We start from the raw sequence: 17966 nt of genomic DNA on the forward strand, positions 1-17966 counted from the left end.
TAAGTTTAAACAATTTTTTTAGCCTTTTTGTGACTATTTCATTTGTTAATTAAACATATTTGAACAAAATTAAACAAAATTATATTTTCCTGCTCTTTGTATTATTATTTTCACATATTTATATGACTAAAGTAATCATTGCCAAATATTTCAATCTTCACATCAATTGTTTCAACACTGGGAAGCAAGTTCTTCATCTTTCTCACCCCGTCTTCCTCAAGCTTCCTCACTGAGCCATCATCATCAGCTACAGCTGCAGCTGGAGGTCAACTTTCCATCGACGCTACACCAAAAGGTGCCGAAACCTGGAAGACTCGCGTGCACTCGTCCAGAGTAGCGATCTGGAATTTGTCCTGCGTTGATCCAATTGCATCAGAGGTGAGATCAGTGTTTAGGACTGCTGATCACACAGATCATATCATCAGAAGGTCAGCATCTGAACTGCTGCACAGGCGTGGAACCACCACTTTGTGAAGGTCAGCCTTCACTCATGTTTGAAGGATCTAAACATGGTCCCCTGTGGAACGCCTGAAGGATGAAGTACATTAACACCAGCGCCGGTCTGAGGAGCCTCCACAAATTGCTTTGTTTGTATTTATTGTCTGAATTTGTCAAGAATTTCGTGTTCTGAAAAACTTTTCCAAACTCAGATGTTTCCTGGGACAAAATCTGTTTGTTGAATGGATTGTAAAAATCCTTCCGTGGGTTGTAAAAGTGCCCTTTACCGACATCATGACCCTCGCAAAGAAGTGCTGGCGAAGTCACACGTTTGACCCCGACGTCCCCGTCTGCTCCGCTGAGACGCTTTAATTAATTTTTCAAAATTCTCAAATGGGAAGACAGCAGGATAAAAACGCTGTTTTCAGCTCCATCAGACAAACTAAAGCAGCTCAGAGATGTTGGAGATATCTGTTCAGATTTGGGATTGTTGACATCTGGCGGTCCTCGGGGGCAGGAGGGAAAGCAGTAAAAGGAGAGGAAAATCCGGTTGTTTTGACTCTAACTTTATGTTTTATTTTATAAACTGTTTAAGAATAGAAAACATAACAAAAGAACTCCCACGTTCTCTTCTCTGATGTGTTTAATAGTCCCTCACTAAAGTTTGGGGATTTGCTAGTTCAGGTACCATCAGATTTCCGGGAAATCTCAGGTTTTTGTGTCCCAACATGTGAACAGTTCAGGTCTGAGAGGTTCTCACCGCGTCTGAATGAGACAGTGAGTGTGGAACACCTGCAGCTCCTCTTTCATCCAGCATTTACAGCCCTGCAGCACCTGATATTTACTCCTCGCCGTCCAGGATGACCTCCTCGCTTCCAGCTCCGCGGGCTCCCGCCTCCCCCACCGTGAGGAGATGATGAGAGGAGAGACCAGGTTTCTGCAGCTTCACATCTAATTACAGAAACCTGGAATCACTTTACAGAGCAGCTGGAAAAGTGGCGTTAGTTTCCGTCTCAGCTCACCTGTGATCCCTGATTTGATCCTCACAGGCCTGATGGTCCGAATTAGCACCGATTACCTGGGGAAATTCACTCATTCATTAAAGACGTTTAGCGCCACAACTCACAAGTTGTGAAAACAGACTTGAATGTTTAATCATTTAGACTTTGTTGAAACTCCATCATTTCCTCTTCAGACACACTGAATGGTGTTAGACTAGTAGACTCGAGTACTGCGCGTGCTCGTGTGTAGTTCTGTGGCATTTTAACGTATTTTAACGTGTTTTAAAAGTTGCTGTAATTTGACGCATCGTTGTCCTGGGAAAAGTCGAGCGCGTGCTCTTCAGGATCGTCAGCAGCCTCGTGGGACAAGTGACGTCATATAGGTATGAGCGGGTCGTGCTTCCTCCTCCTCCTCTTCCTCGTCTCCCACCACCTCTGTGGTCTGGAGCAGAGGCAGTGCACTTTTGCGTCACTTTGGACCGGGACCGTCAGTGGGACCGGACCGGAACCGGCCCGCAGCGTCTGTTTAAAACCCCCGCACTCATGGACGTTACCGCGCGCACGTTCCCCGGACTTTTACGCCTCGCGCTGCTGTGGGTCGCGCACCTCAGCGTGACGGCGCAATATGGTAGGTGGCTGGAAATGGAGCGTTTAATGGCGTTCAGGCTTCGTGTCACGTCAATTTGATGGAGGTGGTTCAGATGGAATCTAAACTGACGGAACACACTTGTTCTTCGAGTTCCAGTCAATTAAGAAAGATGTGTGTGTGTGTCTTGATCATACAAATTGTTTTTTTTCCTCCGAGAAACGTGGATCGTTTACTTGGAGGAAAAAAAACACAAACATCTTTTCACCCTCGTGGGCTTCCATACTGTGCCACATTTTCTGAGATTTGGTTGATTTTGATGGGGGAAAAGTCTATTCAGTCTTATTTGACTCTGATCTGCGCAGTAACTAAACTGTTGGAACCTTTTCCTTCTGAGTGAGCTTTAAAGTGCTCTTAAAGTCAGATAAATCATCGTGCCATCTGTATTTTGTCTGGGGGAGGCAATGACACATCAAAGCACCATTTTAGGGTGGGTCAATCGTAAAGGCCACAGGTCACCTCACAGCTCTGATAAGTTTCTGGAGTAAGAAAAGAACCTTCTGCTGGTTTGGTGTTTTGTGACCAAACAACAATCGAATGTGATTACGGTAATTTAAAAAAAAAAGTTGCTACAGTAAAAACTCTGAAGGTGCTAGAATTCACTTTAACAGACCAATTTTTCTGTAATGGAATTTTTCAGCTCGGTTCCCATTCAGAGCTTCTGCACATCTGGGCTGCTGAGCGCCTCCCTCCCGGTGGGATCTCCTTCCTTTCCTCCCCCGGGGGACGCTTCATTAGCCCGCCGCCTCCCTTTTTGGCTCTGTTAACTCATTAAGACGTCAGTTTGAGCAGTTTAGCCAGAAGCTAAAGCTGGCTTGATTCTCTTCTTGCATGAAAACCTTCTTGTTTAGATGACCTTTGACCTGAAATCTCCACGCTGGAGCTTCCAGACGAGGCGCAAACACCAACATTTGCCTGCCTGTAAGCCCTTGTTAAAGTCTGGGCTCATGGGCAGTGAGTTTGTCCTTCCCATTCACGGATTTGACACCCTAAATACCTCAAATGTTTGTTTTTCCTGGGCTCGACTGTCACAAAAACACGCAGGTCGGAGAACGTGAGGGTGTTTTGTCTGCTGTTATGACAGAACAACGTGTTCCTTTTGTTCATGAAGAAAAGCTCCTGTGGATGACTTTGACCCGTTTGGCTTTTGGGAGAAAACATATGTGCTGCTCAGATCATTCCGCCAGAAGACCCGTGTGCTCCAGCGCCTTTACCTGCGGCGAGTATAGAGAGCAGAGAGGATCATGGGATACGTCATGGTTTGATTCACCCATATTTGGAAGTTTCTAGAAGGTAAAAAGGGTCGGCGACACTCTCTGAGGTCTCCATATCTGACTGGGCCAAAGTCATCAGAACAGCTAACAGCCGTTAGCCGACCCGCTTCTCCATTCTCTGGAGGTCCGACAGATGGACCTGACGTCAGGAAATGCGTACCACCTGGTCACTGTTTCGAAAACATATGATCCCCAAGGCCACTAGCGAAGCACCAAGTCGAGCCAATATGCGCTCATGATTCCCACGACAGCATCAGATGATTCTGATCCATTTGTCTGGGTCACATCTGCTCTGCTGCAAAGGCAGGACGCCGTCGGAGATCAATCTGCACGTCCGACTCTTTGCTTTCCATTTCCTCAATTAAATCACCACATCTGGAGCTCAAACAAGGATTAAGACAATCATGGGGACGTTTCGGCCAACAAAAGTGTCTCGGAGGGGGATTAGGACCAATCCATTGTTGTTGTTTTTTTGTCTGACCTCATTGCAGCTCAAGAATGTAACCCTGGAGGCCATCGAACACTGCGGAATCCTTATCGCGCCGTTGACTTTGACTCAACGGAGATCCAGAACACGGCCATCCAGGACCTGATCTGTGACCATTCGCTGTTGCCGGGCTGGTACAGGTTCAAGATCAACAACAAGCCAGCGGAGATGCCAACCACCTGCGTGGAGGTAAGTCACCCCATTCCAGCCATTCTGGTGGGGGCACGACCCGTCTTCCTGACTGTTTCGACCCATGTCCACCCTGTAGATGAACCGCTGTGGTACACAGGCGCCTGTGTGGTTGTCCCTGAAGGACGCATCGCTGCCGCGTCCAGGTGAGGTCCGCCAGCTCTCTGCCTGTGCCACGTGGCAGTTTTTCCACGGCAGCACCAAAGACTGCTGCCTGTTCCGTATCCCCATAACGGTCCGTAACTGTGGGGACTTCCTGGTCTACTATCTGCAGCCAACGCAGGGGTGCATGGGATACTGCGCCAAAGGTGAGCATCGAGTTGAGAATTAAGAAGCTAGCCCTCCCAGCTGCTGACACACATTTGAGCTAACATTGATATCGCTAATCATTCCAGCTCCAGTCGCTTCTCTCCTGTGAATATTTTACAGCAACAAACGGCATAAAAGATTTGAAATTATCCTCAAATCTGCACCTGAATGTAGCAACGTCTGATTTCGAAATGTACTCATCTCATGTTTCAGTGGCTCCGGACGTGGGTCCGAAGCTCTGTCCACCAGGTGAAGTCGAGGTTAACGGCCGATGCAAAGGTGAGATGTTTGCACAAACATTAGGAGAAACCAACAACAACTTCAGAAAGTCGTCTACAGTGTTGAATGTGAGATTTTGGACTCTGTGGAGAGCAGAACCTTGGAACTCGTACTCATGCTTTGTGCTTCACTTCTTTTTCCAGCTGCCATTCCTCCTCTTCTGTCTCGACCCACCATCTCTCCGGAACTTGTGGGTCAGAACGTCCATCTCAGGTGCTCCTTTATCCCCCCACCATGGAGCCAACCTCTGGGCTTCCTAGTAGTTTGGGCCAGGCGCATCAGCCACAGTATGAAGGTGGAGATCCGCCAGGAATCCACGATGAAGCCATTCTCTCTTGTAGAGATGGATGGTGCTCACTTCAGGCTCGGAGAAACGGTAATTCCTGCCCAGGGTTTCCTCCCCCAGATCATACTGACCTCCCTCTGCCAGGGTTCAGATGAGCTAATCTTAACCCGTTAACAGGAGGCAAGCTGAGGGAGGGGGAGTTAAATCAGATGCAGGTTGGAGAATTCCTGGTCCGTATGCTTCCCATTTAGATTTCTCCATTCTAGTCTTCACAGGGAATTCTGGACCCTTTTTATATCGATACAGACAGATACTCTCTTTCCCACTTAAGCTGTTTCTCATGTGGCTTTACACATTTCCATAAAGTTACTACCCATTGGCCTGGTTTTGTAAGCAAAAATGACTTCTTACACCACTATTTTAATTTTTTTTTATCAACGCAGACAGATGTGAGAAGTTTGATGTGACAGTTGGTGTGGCAGATGCTGCAGGTGATGCTGGCACTGGCAGATGCTGTGGACAAGGCTAGCTGGATCACACAGATGCTGGCTAGCTGTGAAAGACACTGTGTGACATGGTTTGATGCTCTGGCAGTTGGTGCACGTTGTTCGTGTCGTACATGTATGTTGTGTTACTTGGGCAGTTGAGAGTTTGAGAGTTGCTCCCCTAAATCCGTCACATTTCTGCACATGTTGCAGCTGGTTTTCAGCTGTGTTCCTTCACTAGAAGATGAAAAGCTTTTCGCCCGTCAGCTTTTGTCTCTGCAACGATTTGGTCTCATGTGTCAGAACCACTTGTCATTTTGTTCAGTCGAAGCTTTTTGGAAGTGAACGGATAAACAAAGGCCCTCAGCCACTGAGCCTTCAACGGTGGGATTGTGACTGTCAGGCTGAATTACAGCTACTGAAATGCAGTCCGGTGTGCAGCCGTTCAGTAGAGGCAGAATGACGGCAAACAGATGCAGAAGAAGCTGTTCCTGTTGAGCTTTTTGGCTGCGTTCTTTTAGCTGAAACTTGAGTTTGCTAATCGTGCTAATTAAATTCATTTTTTTTGGAACGTTCACAGTTGGCTGCAAATCTTCGAATCCAAACAGGCTCCTGACGGCTCTCGTTTCCAAGAATTAGTTGCTGGAAACATAAGTGATTCCCTGTTTATTGCAATGTTGTCTGAGTGTGAGGTGAAGTCACCGCGCTGCTCACAGCTGCCCACCGTTTTCACATCTGGCGTTGCACACCTTTGCCTTTCACACGTCGTGATGCAGTTCTGGTCTCAATTTAGAGAATCTTTTTCAAACAAACTATCAGCCTTCAAAAATGGACACTAACCAGTGCACGCCGCTAACAGTTACCCAGGAGACCGCTGCGTTCTTCTGCTCCGGAGTTTGTTGTCCATTTCTGACTCATTTCCCTGCAGTTCTCGTGCAGCGTGGCGACTTCCACAACCAACTTCGGCCACAGCAGGTCGGCTCCTAAAGAAAGCGAGGGTTTCTTCGCTGGTCTGAAGGTAAACTTCCTGTCCCAGGAAACATCATCATGAGTGACCAACTCGCCTCATCTTCTTATTCAATTTTCAGTTTTTCCCAGAGTCCCTTAATGTTGCAGAGGACGGCCGGGAGCACGAGGTGGCGGTGCTCAGTACGGTGCCAATTCCCTGCTTTGGAATCAACCACCAGTGTGGACTCCCCGTGGTCCTGAGTGTCCGTGACCCAGGTAGGTCCAACACAACCCCAATCAGATTCTTCTCAGGCACCATAGACTCGGATCTGCGAGTCGTCCGTTATGATCTAATCTTGTGTTGATATCTGCAGACCATCTTGGACATGAGGCCTCAAACTTGGCCCTGTCTGCCTGCCTGCTGGAGCTCCGGCCGTCCCACTGCAGCGCTGGCAGCTGCGGCCGGGCCACATTTTCGGCCACAGCGGTCACGGACTTCGCACGAGACGGAAATCGACCGAGCGTGATCAGCGTTTCTCCTGCGCGCGGTGCACCTCGGCTGTGGAGAAACTACACCCCCAACACCATGAAAGTGAGTTGCAACGTGACCCTCCTGGGTCCTTTTCAGGAGTGGTGTTCCCTGAGTGTTCCCTGATGTTCTGTGTATGGAACACAAGTTAAAGGGCGTTCTCATGATGTGACATCAGTCCTTGAGAGCCACTTTACTGAGTTTTCTCATCTACTTTCATAAAAGCATCAAAGACAAAGGTCAGTGAGTGGAATGGCCCCCTGATGATCTTTTTCCTGACCTGTGCCCCCAGGTCACAGTCCAAGACGTTCCCACTTCCATCTGCTACTCTCTGACTGACCCACACGTCATTACCCTGGACGGCAGGTACGTCTCGATCTCTTCACAAAGACGTCAGACGCTGATTCCGGCTTCACCAGATCGACTGTGCTGACACGAGATGATCTGCACCTTGCAGACGTTATGAAAACCACCAGACCGGAACCTTTCTCCTTTACCGGAGCCTCGTCAGGGCATTCGAGGTCCATTCCCGCCTGTGGGACTGTGGCAGCCGACATTACGGCGTTTCCTGCAACTGTGGCGTCGCCATGAGGGAGGGCAACGATGTCGCCGTCTTTGACATGTGCAACGGCCAGCTGCAGGAAACCAGGCCGCAACTCAGTCTGAAAACCCTGGGGGACCAGGAAGGGACACGCGTCAGGGTCCTGGAGTCCCACCAAGGGAAGAAGGTCACCGTAGGTATCCTGACACTTTGATGCTGACCTTTTTTTTGGGGGGGGGGGGGCCCTGTTTGGGACTTTGGTTCCACTGAAATCAAACACACCTTCATTGATGCTGTCGGTTACATTCAAATGAGTCAGTTTTTGTCAGAAACGCACAAATATGAAGAAGTAATCAGTTGCTCTGCTGTTGTGATGCTCATTAAAGAGGAGCTCATTGCTAACGGACCTGTCTCCTCGCAGTTTATCTTTCCCTCCGGGGCCTTTGTCCGGGCCGATGTTGGTGACTGGGGGATGAGCTTGGCCGTCCGTGGGCCCAGTGTCGACTACACCAAGACTCAAGGCCTCTGCGGGACCTTTGATCGTAATGGCAACAATGATTTCCATGACCGTGATGGTGGCACCTTTGGCCCTGACGTGCACCGCTTCATAGAGCACTGGAGGTCAGTCCACGACAGACGTGGTTCATTTCTCGGCTTTGGGCTGACAATATCAACATAAATCCATGTTTTTGTAATGTAGAATACCTCCTGGGGAGAGCTTATTTGACAGGACACCTCCTGGGACGACAGAGGAGGTCAGAAAGCCCTTTTGTCTCTGCCAAAACGGATTTGGCACGGAGCATCCCAGCGGGAGAGGGATGAGGAACACTTACGGTCCTTCTGCTCATTCCGACTGCGTCGCTTACGATAACGTGGATTACACATCGGTGTTCCCGTCTATGGACACAACAGTTGAATACATCAAGAGTCCAGAACGAGAGGACAGCATCCTGGATATTTCAGCCTTCAGCAGTCCTTTGGGGACAGAGGTTTGGTCTCCAGACTCTGATCCTGATCGAGATGGACATTTAAGGGAGGATCTCCTGATTGCTTTTGATAGGCCCAGGAAACGGGCACCAGCAGAATTCCAGCCCATCTTTACCTCTCGGGGCGTCACCCAAGTCGAGCTAGACAAGTTTGCCTACTTCTTTCCAGAGGATCACTTGGCGGAAGCTCGGCCGGAAGTGCAGCCTCGGTGGCCCACTCCCAGTGGTTTGACATCGTCCAAAGCTCTGGAGGTTTGCCAAACAGCTATAGCTAACTCCACAGTGGGTGCAGTGTGCCGAGGGCTTCTGGGACGCCGCCTGGATGAGGCGGTGGATCTCTGCATCTTGGATCTGCAGCTCAAAGATGACCTGGGCTGGGAGGATGCGCTGTTGCCTTATCTTGAGAATGAGTGTGAGAGGAGGCTGTTGGAGAACAGGTCCGGCAGAGCCTTGGAGGCGTCTCATCCAGCAGGAGCAGCCGCTGAGGTGGTGACCGCACTGCGCTGCCCCAATTATTGCCACGGAAATGGAGAATGCACGGAGTGGGGCTGCCAGTGCCACCCCGGCCACAGTTTCTATGACTGCAGTCTGGCCATCAGTGAGTATCTATGACAGTTTGTGGAATTTGTTATGTTGACCTCTAGTCTTGACCTTTGGCTCAGATCTAGGTGCTGAACTAATCCCCCTGTGATCGCTCATGTGTTAGCCCAACCAATAGAGCTAACAGACCTGGAGAACGGTGGACTTTGTGACATCCAGAACTTCAACTGTCGCAGCGTCCGAGTCTTCGGCCTCGGTTTTATTGACTCTTCGGATCTGAGCTGCCACGCCACCAGACTGAAGGTGATGAAGGTCACAGTGGAATAACCGGTCTAAGAGCCATTGCAGATCTCATCCAGATGTTCCCTCTGATTTGTCTGTGTAGTACATGAACGGGGGCTGGTTCCCTGCAGAAAAACAGAGGACAAAGGCCACTTTCCTGAGCTCCAGGGCTCTGGACTGCGCCGTCCCATCTCTGAGCAACAAGGCCGTCAATACGGAGGACTTCATGATGGACGATAAACCATATGCACGCTGGGAGATGAAGGTAGCATCTCAGTTTGCTTTGGAAGGATCTTTCATGTCTTTATGAATGTCCACTGTGCTCTTAATGTCTCAGGTAACCAACGATGGTTCCCAGTACAGCCAGACTAAGGTGCTGACAATCTATGACGGTATCTGCCAGGTCTGCGAGGCGTCATCCTCCGGGCTTTGTAAGTTAAAGGTAACTCGCGTGTTGAGCTGTCCTCTGAAGCCGGTGTCTCACGGGTAAGTGGGGGACATGCGTGCGTTGTCTTTCCCAGAACAAAAGTAAAGTGATGAGGAATCCTCCGGAAAAGCTCCCCCTCATTCTGACAGAAACACTGCTGGTTGATGAATGTCAGATGCGATTCCATGTTTATTCAAAGAGGATTGTCAAGGAATTCTGAACTCCATTTAAGGACAAATGGAAGGGGACCGAGGGCTCTGCGGCGTGCTGAAGTGTTTTATGTTCTCTGCTCAGGATTTAAACGGGTTCTTGTACTTGGACAGAGTGATTTCCCATGGTCCCAACATGCTGCAGCTGGTTGTTTAAACGCCAGTCGCGTTCCAACTGTTCCGGGGAGTTCTGTGTACCAGACCGCAGACAGAACCTGAAGAAAACAACCCGCAGCAGATACATTTGCATCTGCTCGCCAAACCAAATGGGATTAACGCGAGCTGTGTCTTTGGAGCAGATTTCTTGTTAATTGCCTGGAACATTAAGAGAAAATCCCAAAGAGAGTAAACAAGAAGCTTGAAAACAAAAAAAAAAACACTTTTTTTAATACGATCAAACCTGTGAAATCTTTTTTTTTCTCCTCTGGCTCTCAGGAGATGACGTGTAACATCGACGGCATGTGTTTCAAAAAGGGCGACTCCAATCCCAGCAGCCCCTGCCTCCTCTGTGACCCCGAGACCTCCAAATTCTCCTGGTCCGTGAACCAAGGTACTCTCACGTAGAGGGGCATTGACCCCTCCAGGCACTTAGTGGGTATTTCTCCCAAAAGCTTCCAAATGATTTAGACAAATGGTTCCTCAGACCAGGTCTGGGGTCTTTAGTTCAAAAACTGAACTTCTGGGTGGAACTGTAGGCAGTCACGCAAGGAGCTGATTATACAAGGCTAAGACATTAGCGGGTTTGGGTCTCCTCGTGGTTATATGTGAGTTGGGTGGGTTCTTGATTTAATTTCAGGCTGGGTGAGAGGATTCCAGGTGTTTCGGATTCTTGCTTCAGCCCTTTAATGATGAAGAACAGAGGAAAATAATAGTTAGCTGACAGCAATAGTGTCCAACTGAGGTCCCGTTTGTCACCATAGACAGATCAAAGGAGTCGACGTTTAAGTTTGCCAGCATGCCCAGACCTGATGTAGAGGCCAAGGAGGAGTCACAAGGTTGATTAGTGCAGCTACACACAGTCACACCTGTACTCAGACCTGATGAAGAGTCAGGCTGGATTCGTGTTCTATTGTTTAATAAATTGGTCCCATTATCAGCTCCTCCCACTTTTCTCCATCCCTTTGTCTCCTTTAGTGATGACAATCGCCCCGAACAGATGTTTCCTGAGATTTATAGTTTCTCCTGTGGAAAAATCAGTGAGAAAAGTGAGATTTCTTTTGTGTTGGCATGTGAATGGCTGTTAAGAGATGCTTGGAAAGCTGTAGATCCTGGTCATGGTGTGAACACGTGTGGTTGTGATTCTCTCCAAGATCCTGGAAGAATGTTTTGTTGTTTGCCAAGCCAAACAAGAACAGGAAGTAGAATGGGTTTGTCGGAGACATAAACCTGCTGTTCTAACGTGAATAAATCCACATTATCGTCGCCACGTTTTTCCGCCTCTGTCTTCAGTTAACAAGCCGCCGACCTTCCACCAGCCGCAGAACAAACTCCAGACGTTTGCCGGGGAGAACTTTGTCTTCCAGTTTGCAGCGTCGGACCCGGAGGGATCGGCGCTCCTCTTCCAGCTCGACGAGGGTCCGAAAGGAGCTCTCCTCTCACCCGCCGGCCTCCTCATCTGGAAGGTACCCGAGGAGGAAGGGCCTCGAGCGAGACATCCTGTCCGCGTCACGCTGTTGGACGAGTGCAACGCTCAGAGCGGCTTCACTGTGGAGGTAACAGAACTGATGAGGACGTGCCAGGAGGAGGAGAGACGGGGGAGACGTGTGTAAATCATGGGCGCATACACTCGTCCACAGGTGTCCATACCCAGTCCTCGAGGGCTCAAATCCAGCCAGATTTTCTATCCCACCAGGAAATCACCTGGGTTCCCACGTTCTTTGGTGAAAGTTTATTTTTTATTATTTATTTTGACCAGTAAGACAGAAAACCCTGCTGGATCTGGGGCCCTCGTGGGCTGGATTAGGCACAGAAAGATCGTGATATGAGCCCACAGTCGGCAGCAAAGGTGTCCTCTCCCTGACAGGTCGATGTGCTCCCCTGTGGATGTCAGAACGGAGGAACGTGTGTGACGGACGTTAATTTCCCAGCAGGCAGTGGGAGGTACCTGTGCACATGTCCCAGCGGCAGTCAGGGGGAACTCTGTGACCAGGACGTGGATGAATGTGTGTCATCTCCGTGTGTCCTTGGTCAGTGTGTAAACACAGCCAGTGGGTACAGATGTGAATGTCCTCCAGGCCTCAGAGGTGAGAAACGTCCGCCAGGCCTGAAGAAATGTGCGTTCAGAGAGCCCGTTTTTCCGTTTGAGATGCTCTAACCCATTTACACACGTGTGTGTGTGTGGCAGGTTTGACGTGTTTAGAAGACATCAGCGAGTGTGAGAGGAAGCCGTGTTTCCTGGGAGTCCAATGTTTCAACAGCTTTGGATCTTACAGCTGTGGCCCGTGCCCCACGGGCATGCTGGGAAATGGGACGACGTGTACCGGTACCGTAAGACATGTGGAATATTAGTGATGCGAATACAAGCCAACACCTATGGTCCATATATAATGTGGATTCACTGTAGAGTCTGTTAGCACAGTCCTGATTCAGGCGTTGGTGACTCTGAATACACAAACAATGACGTCATCCGCAAACCTTCTTTTCTTCAGAAGAAGCACCTTCTTACCCGATGCTGATGTTCCCCGACATTCCTCAGCCTTTATGTTCAGGTCAAAGATGACATAGAATAAAATACTGTTTATGAGTAAATCATCTTGACGAGACAAACTTGGGCACGTTGAATGGAAACCAGATGTCTCACCACAAAGTGTCTTACTGCCCCTACCCGGAGTTAATTCTGTAAAACCACCGATGTGGGACAAAAAGCTCCTGGTTGGTTTGGTCCTAATGGAAGAGATATTGATCAAAGACATCACCCACTTCCTGCTCCATGGTGCTGTTTGATCACCTGATCTGAAAAGTAGCAAATCTGTGCTCAAAGTGAATGTTGCAGCAGCTTTCTGACGTTATTTTGTTTAACCTTTGAAGGCCAACTGCTCATTTTGGTCCACGGTGCCTTGTGCACATCTGTTTCAGATCCTTTAATCTTTATATCAGGGAAAATGTGGATTCATTTTTATGGCAACAATTTTTCTCAGAAGGAATCCTACATATTTTCATGGATACATGGCTATGCTAGCTAGCATGACTCCTCCTTTGATGTTGAGCCCCCCCCTCAAAAAAAAAAAAAAACCTGATCCAGGAAACATTCAGCGGTGCTCCATATGTAATCGTCGTTAAATTTGGATTAACCTGGACTGGAGGGGCTGAAAAGTGGAAGCCACCAGAGCTCTACAGACATGTCTGTCATTCTTCTTACAGTTGTCAACGTTCCACCTTCCGTTTCCACGGCAACACCTCGTGTGGCCATTTATGAGGTGCCAGATGTTTCGCCGCAGCCCTCACAACTGAAACCAGACAGTTTCTGGAGGACATCAAGTGGTACCACTTCACAACCAAACGCTGAGGTGGGGAAGACACCAAGGACGGAGCCCAACCAGTCAAAGACCACCACTGGGACGCTAACTCCAGCACTTACCCAGAAAGCTGTGCTCTCCACATCAGAAACTAACAACAGAATTAAGTTAATTACCCCGAGTGTGTCCCAGACAAACCAAAGGGATGAATATAACCCACCCAGGAATTCCTCTAAAAACACCTCAAAGAGTCCGGCAGACAGGAAGGAGCCCGACTTGCCAAAAACCAGCAGCAGTGTGACCAAAACCAGTGGGATCCAGCAGACAGGAAATGGTAAACCAGGTCCAATTGTAGAGCCAGTTGGTAACACCTGAACAAGATGACCTCACCAAGGTTTATGTCCCAGGGCCCGCTCGGAACGTTTCGGCAACATGTGCCAGTCGGCCCTGCTTCCCCGGGGTTCAGTGCATCAACCGGCGGCCACCTCACGTGGGCTCCGTCTGTGGCCGGTGCCCGCCAGGCCTCTTTGGGAACGGACGCGTCTGCATGCAGAGCGCGAAGGCAGGTGCGTGATCTTTGATGTTATGACGCGAAGAAATTTGGCGTCGGTTTGCTGACGTCACTTCCTGTTTTCCGCAGCGTCCAATCACCTTCCGCAGCAGCTGGCTGGCAGGAAGACGGCAGACGGACGGGGCAGCAAACTCTCCATGATCCACCTGCCCAGCATTCCCACCAGATCCAAACATCCGTCTTCTGCTGTTGCCAGAGCGAACCGAGACAATGTCCCAGACCGGGTTCCCCTTTCAGGGCGAGGAGGAGGAACCGGGAGGAGAGAGGCGGTCGCTCCCTCAAGGGGCGCTCCTCGGGCATCAGGTGGTTCCAGTTCCAGTTTCCGATCTGACTCCAGATCTGGGACAAGTGTCTCCAGGGTTCCGAACGTGACTGTCTCCAAAGTAAGTCCACCTTTTCAATACTGTATTTGATCAGTTCTGTTGGACATGAGGATTATTACTATTTTGCAGCCTTCAGTCGTCGCGGTGACCGGTACACCCTCTTCCAGTGGATCCCCCACGGGCCTCCTGCCATCTTCCCAGTCTGCCAAAGTGACACGGACCACGCAGACACTCAGCTACCTAAAACCCACCCAGGCCCGAGCTTGGACCCCACCGAGACCCGCCCTCCCGCTGACAGCGGCCCTCACTGCTCTGTCCTACTCCCTGTCTGAGTCAGAGGTGTCTGCAGACGGAGACGAGGCTGGAGCTGGACCCCAAGTCCTGGGGACATCACACATGGACCCAGCGATGCAGGACAGGACCATCCACAGTCTGCTGCAACGACCCCGCAGTGGTACCACAGCTGACATCCATGAAGTCACCTGCGCCGACCGGCCGTGTTTCCCCGGCGTCCTGTGTGAGCCCACAGTGGACGGAGGATTTCGCTGTGGGAGGTGTCCGGCGGGTTACATCGGAGACGGACGAGCCTGTCGAGGTGGGACTCGATGAGTTCTGTGAGACGTTAAATGATGGGAACACTTGTTCAGAACGTTGCTTTTCTGAACTGTCCTGTAGGGGTTGTAGCTCATTCCCACTAATGTCGCCACTCGGGAGAGTTAGCATCTAAGCTAGCCTCTTCCATCACGACTGGTCTCCACCTGTTTCAGGCACATTTAACAGAACTTCCTGTGCTCCCAGCTGTGTGCAGACATCCGTGTGGCAGGAACATGGAGTGCGCAGCACCCAACACGTGTCGCTGTAAACCGGGCTACGCTGGATTGGACTGCCTGACAGGTAAACTTCAAATCAAATGCGTGTCATCCCCATCTTTTTTTGGTGTGCATATTGTCATTTCCCCGTGTCTTTCAGCGGTCTGCGAGCCGGCCTGTGTGAACGGCGGCGTTTGCGTCGCTCCGGGGGTGTGTCGGTGCGTCCGAGGGTTCCACGGGGAAACCTGTCAGCAAGGTAAAGTTAATTAAGCTAATTTCAATGGTTGAACATATTGATGCGTGTCCCGATCCGTACGAATGACATGAGGGTGCCGCAGCTCTGTGCAGGTCGCCGTGTCAGAACGGAGGAACCTGCGTGGGACCGCAGACCTGTTCCTGTCCCTATGGGTTTGTCGGACCTCGATGTGAGACCAGTGAGACGCGTTCCTTCACGTATTTAGATGTTGAAGTGATGAAGAATCTCATGACTGATCAGTGTTGGCTTTGACCGCAGTGGTTTGCAGTCTTCATTGTCACAACGGAGGCCGGTGCCTTTCTCCGGACAAGTGCACGTGTCCACCGGGCTGGAGCGGGCGGACATGCGAGACAGGTGAGAGCAGGTGTGTGTGTCTGGGTGTGTGTGTGTTTCCACCCCTCCATGCTAATGCTAGTCTCCCCCTCCAGCTCTGTGCACGCCCGTGTGTCTCAGCGGTGGATGGTGTGTTCGCCCGGACGTCTGCGAGTGTCCTCACGGTTTCTACGGCGCACAGTGTCAGAACGGTAAACCCAGAGACCGAACATGTGATCACACGGGTCGACGTGTAGAGCCGACCTTGCACATATGAACCATACGTGTCAGATAGTAGGAGGCCAGACTGTAAACATGATCCGTTTCTTCCGACAGCGGTCTGCCGTCCGCCCTGTAAGAACGGCGGCGTGTGCACGAGGAACAACATCTGCTCGTGTCTGGAGGGATACGCCGGGAGGAGATGCGAGAAAAGTCCGTCTAAAAATCTTCACCTGTTCTGTTTTTAACCTGTGTAACGACTTCAATTTGAAGTTAGAAACGCAGACCTCGAGGACTGACGCTCGTACCTCCCTGCAGGCGTGTGTGAGCCCGTGTGCATGCACGGCGGACGGTGTGTCGGTCCAGACGTGTGCGACTGTCCGTCCGCTTGGCGAGGAAAGAGATGCGACAAGCGTAAGTTGCAGAAATGGAAATGAAAGTGAAATCTCAGTTGTCTGACCTTCCCAGCTAAACTGGGTGGGAATTTTTGGAACGTTGAAACGACACAAACGGGATGAATATTTTCCATCTTCAGCTGTGCTTTCATTTGTCTGATGACCGAACTGATGCTCGAAAAAGTCAGTTTTCCAAAGCTAATTGAAAAAGACTCAAACTCCCATCAGTCATCATAACTGTCATGTGACCAACGTAAGAGGAGCCATCTCCAGTCACCGCCGATGCTTCCAGGATGGAGAGTTCCGTGCGGACGCCGTCGACTCAGACGGCGTTCAGATCAGAGATGATGCCGTCGTCTCCAAGTGACGTCTCAAAGTTGCCGTTGTCACTGCTGATCTCTGACCTTCGGTCCGGTTCTGTCTCTCAGCCAGCTGTCTGCAGAAGTGTCTAAACGGAGGCGAGTGCGTCGGCGCCAACGCCTGCCGCTGCGCCCCCGGGTGGCAGGGCGTGCTCTGTCAGATCCGTGAGTACCCAGGAGATTCACTAAACGCCACAGGAACGTCGGTCTGATGGTCTGCTGTCGTGTTTTCACCAGCTCACTGTGAGCAGAAGTGTCTGTACGGCAGCCGGTGCGTCCGACCTAACGTGTGCGCCTGTCGCGGCGGATACACGGGCGCGCGCTGCTCTAAGAAGGTAAGACGGACTCGACAGAATCGGTGTTTTTTTTGCTCTGCTGTGAGGGGAACACGTGCTCATCTGAAGACATTTTGTGTTGCGCACGAAGAAAACTGGAAACAGGCGAACGTGCGTCCTCGGCCCGTCGCAGAAGATCAAAGCCGTGCTAAAAAAGCCCAAAATGTAAACGCCAGACGGGCCCTTTGCTGCTGTGATCAAAGTAAATTTTGACATTGCATTTTTCTTTTATCAATGAGCTGAAAAGCCGACGTTTCTCTGTCCCCCCCCCCCCCCCCCCCCGAGAGGCTGTGGGATTTTTATTTACTCGCCAAAGAAGCCACTGTCATATAGTTCAGGTCAAATTTATCAGGTTCTAAAGTTTGTCTCTTTAGACCAAAACTTTTAAGGAAAAATGTAGAAGCAGGCTCAGTCTTGTCGGCCTTTTATGTCCAACTAATTGTTCTGTTTCCTGTTTGGGGGCGTCTTCCCTCTTTCAGCTCCCCATAAACTACGGCTGAAACCATCCGGCAACAGAGGTGGCGTCCAGCAGAATCCCGGTTTGCAATTCAGATTTAGGACTCGTGTCGCTCGTCTCGGGTTAGTCAAAGCCGCTGTTATTGTAATTATTTATTTGGTTGTTTGATATTGTCATATTTCTTGTTGTACATATAATCATTGTATCGGTAAATCGTTTTTAAAATATCTGTTTTGTAAGAAAACGAATAAAGGTCTTTTTTAAAAAAACACATTTAAGCTTTTGACAAACTAAAAGAAAAGAGGAGTTTGGTTAATGAGGCAGCTAACGATGCCAACTAGAATTATTTCTTGGAAACTGGTTCCACAGGCATGAGATCCCTCCCGGATACACATTTGGACTAAAGTGGTGCGTTTTTGGAGCCGCTGATCTCGGTGTCGTCAGCAGCCGTGAAACATTTGACTTTGCTGCAGGGGCCAAACAAGTTCATGGCCGGTGGGGGCCCCAAGGAAATGGGGATTAAAAGACTAATGAGGCCACATTAGATCCGCACCAATTAAGATTCCGCTCTGCTGGACGGCCGCTACTGCGACCCGGGCCACCGCAGAGCTGCGCCACT

At 50.0% G+C, this 17966-nt stretch overlaps 1 protein-coding gene across 4 annotated transcripts; it reads left to right on the plus strand.

The window, feature by feature from the left end:
• Window positions 1-1855: 1855 nt before the first annotated feature.
• si:ch211-246m6.5 (von Willebrand factor D and EGF domain-containing protein) lies at window positions 1856-17577 on the plus strand. 4 transcript variants are annotated; one of them, XM_011606405.2, is made up of 33 exons: window positions 1856-2067; window positions 3851-4035; window positions 4115-4343; window positions 4558-4623; window positions 4767-4999; window positions 6323-6412; window positions 6483-6618; window positions 6717-6934; window positions 7164-7237; window positions 7329-7605; window positions 7834-8033; window positions 8113-8996; window positions 9105-9241; window positions 9324-9485; window positions 9558-9662; window positions 10292-10406; window positions 11306-11568; window positions 11880-12099; window positions 12201-12338; window positions 13217-13645; window positions 13719-13877; window positions 13952-14265; window positions 14335-14800; window positions 15004-15099; window positions 15175-15270; window positions 15353-15448; window positions 15529-15624; window positions 15699-15794; window positions 15919-16014; window positions 16120-16215; window positions 16625-16720; window positions 16793-16890; window positions 17370-17577. In XM_011606405.2, the coding sequence occupies exons 1-33, from the start codon at window positions 1983-1985 to the stop codon at window positions 17388-17390; spliced, it is 6072 nt and encodes a 2023-aa protein (XP_011604707.2). In that variant the 5' UTR covers window positions 1856-1982; the 3' UTR covers window positions 17391-17577. The 4 variants fall into 4 exon arrangements, 2 of the variants coding, with proteins under 2 accessions (XP_011604707.2, XP_029696628.1); XM_029840768.1 differs by having other exon boundaries at window positions 15353-15439; XR_964722.2 differs by lacking the exons at window positions 16625-16720; window positions 16793-16890; window positions 17370-17577 and having other exon boundaries at window positions 15529-15634.
• Window positions 17578-17966: the final 389 nt, after the last annotated feature.

Source organism: Takifugu rubripes, chromosome 8 (genome assembly GCF_901000725.2).
Source record: "Takifugu rubripes chromosome 8, fTakRub1.2, whole genome shotgun sequence".
Lineage (NCBI taxonomy): Eukaryota > Metazoa > Chordata > Actinopteri > Tetraodontiformes > Tetraodontidae > Takifugu > Takifugu rubripes.

Bases quoted from the DNA above. Each gene is read 5' to 3' on its own strand.
- si:ch211-246m6.5 (XM_011606405.2), top strand. From the start codon at position 1,983: ATGGACGTTACCGCGCGCACGTTCCCCGGACTTTTACGCCTCGCGCTG. The intron at 15,625-15,698 runs GTGAGAGCAGGT...CTCCCCCTCCAG, and splicing joins CGGGCGGACATGCGAGACAG to CTCTGTGCACGCCCGTGTGT. The intron at 16,891-17,369 runs GTAAGACGGACT...TCCCTCTTTCAG, and splicing joins GCGCGCGCTGCTCTAAGAAG to CTCCCCATAAACTACGGCTG.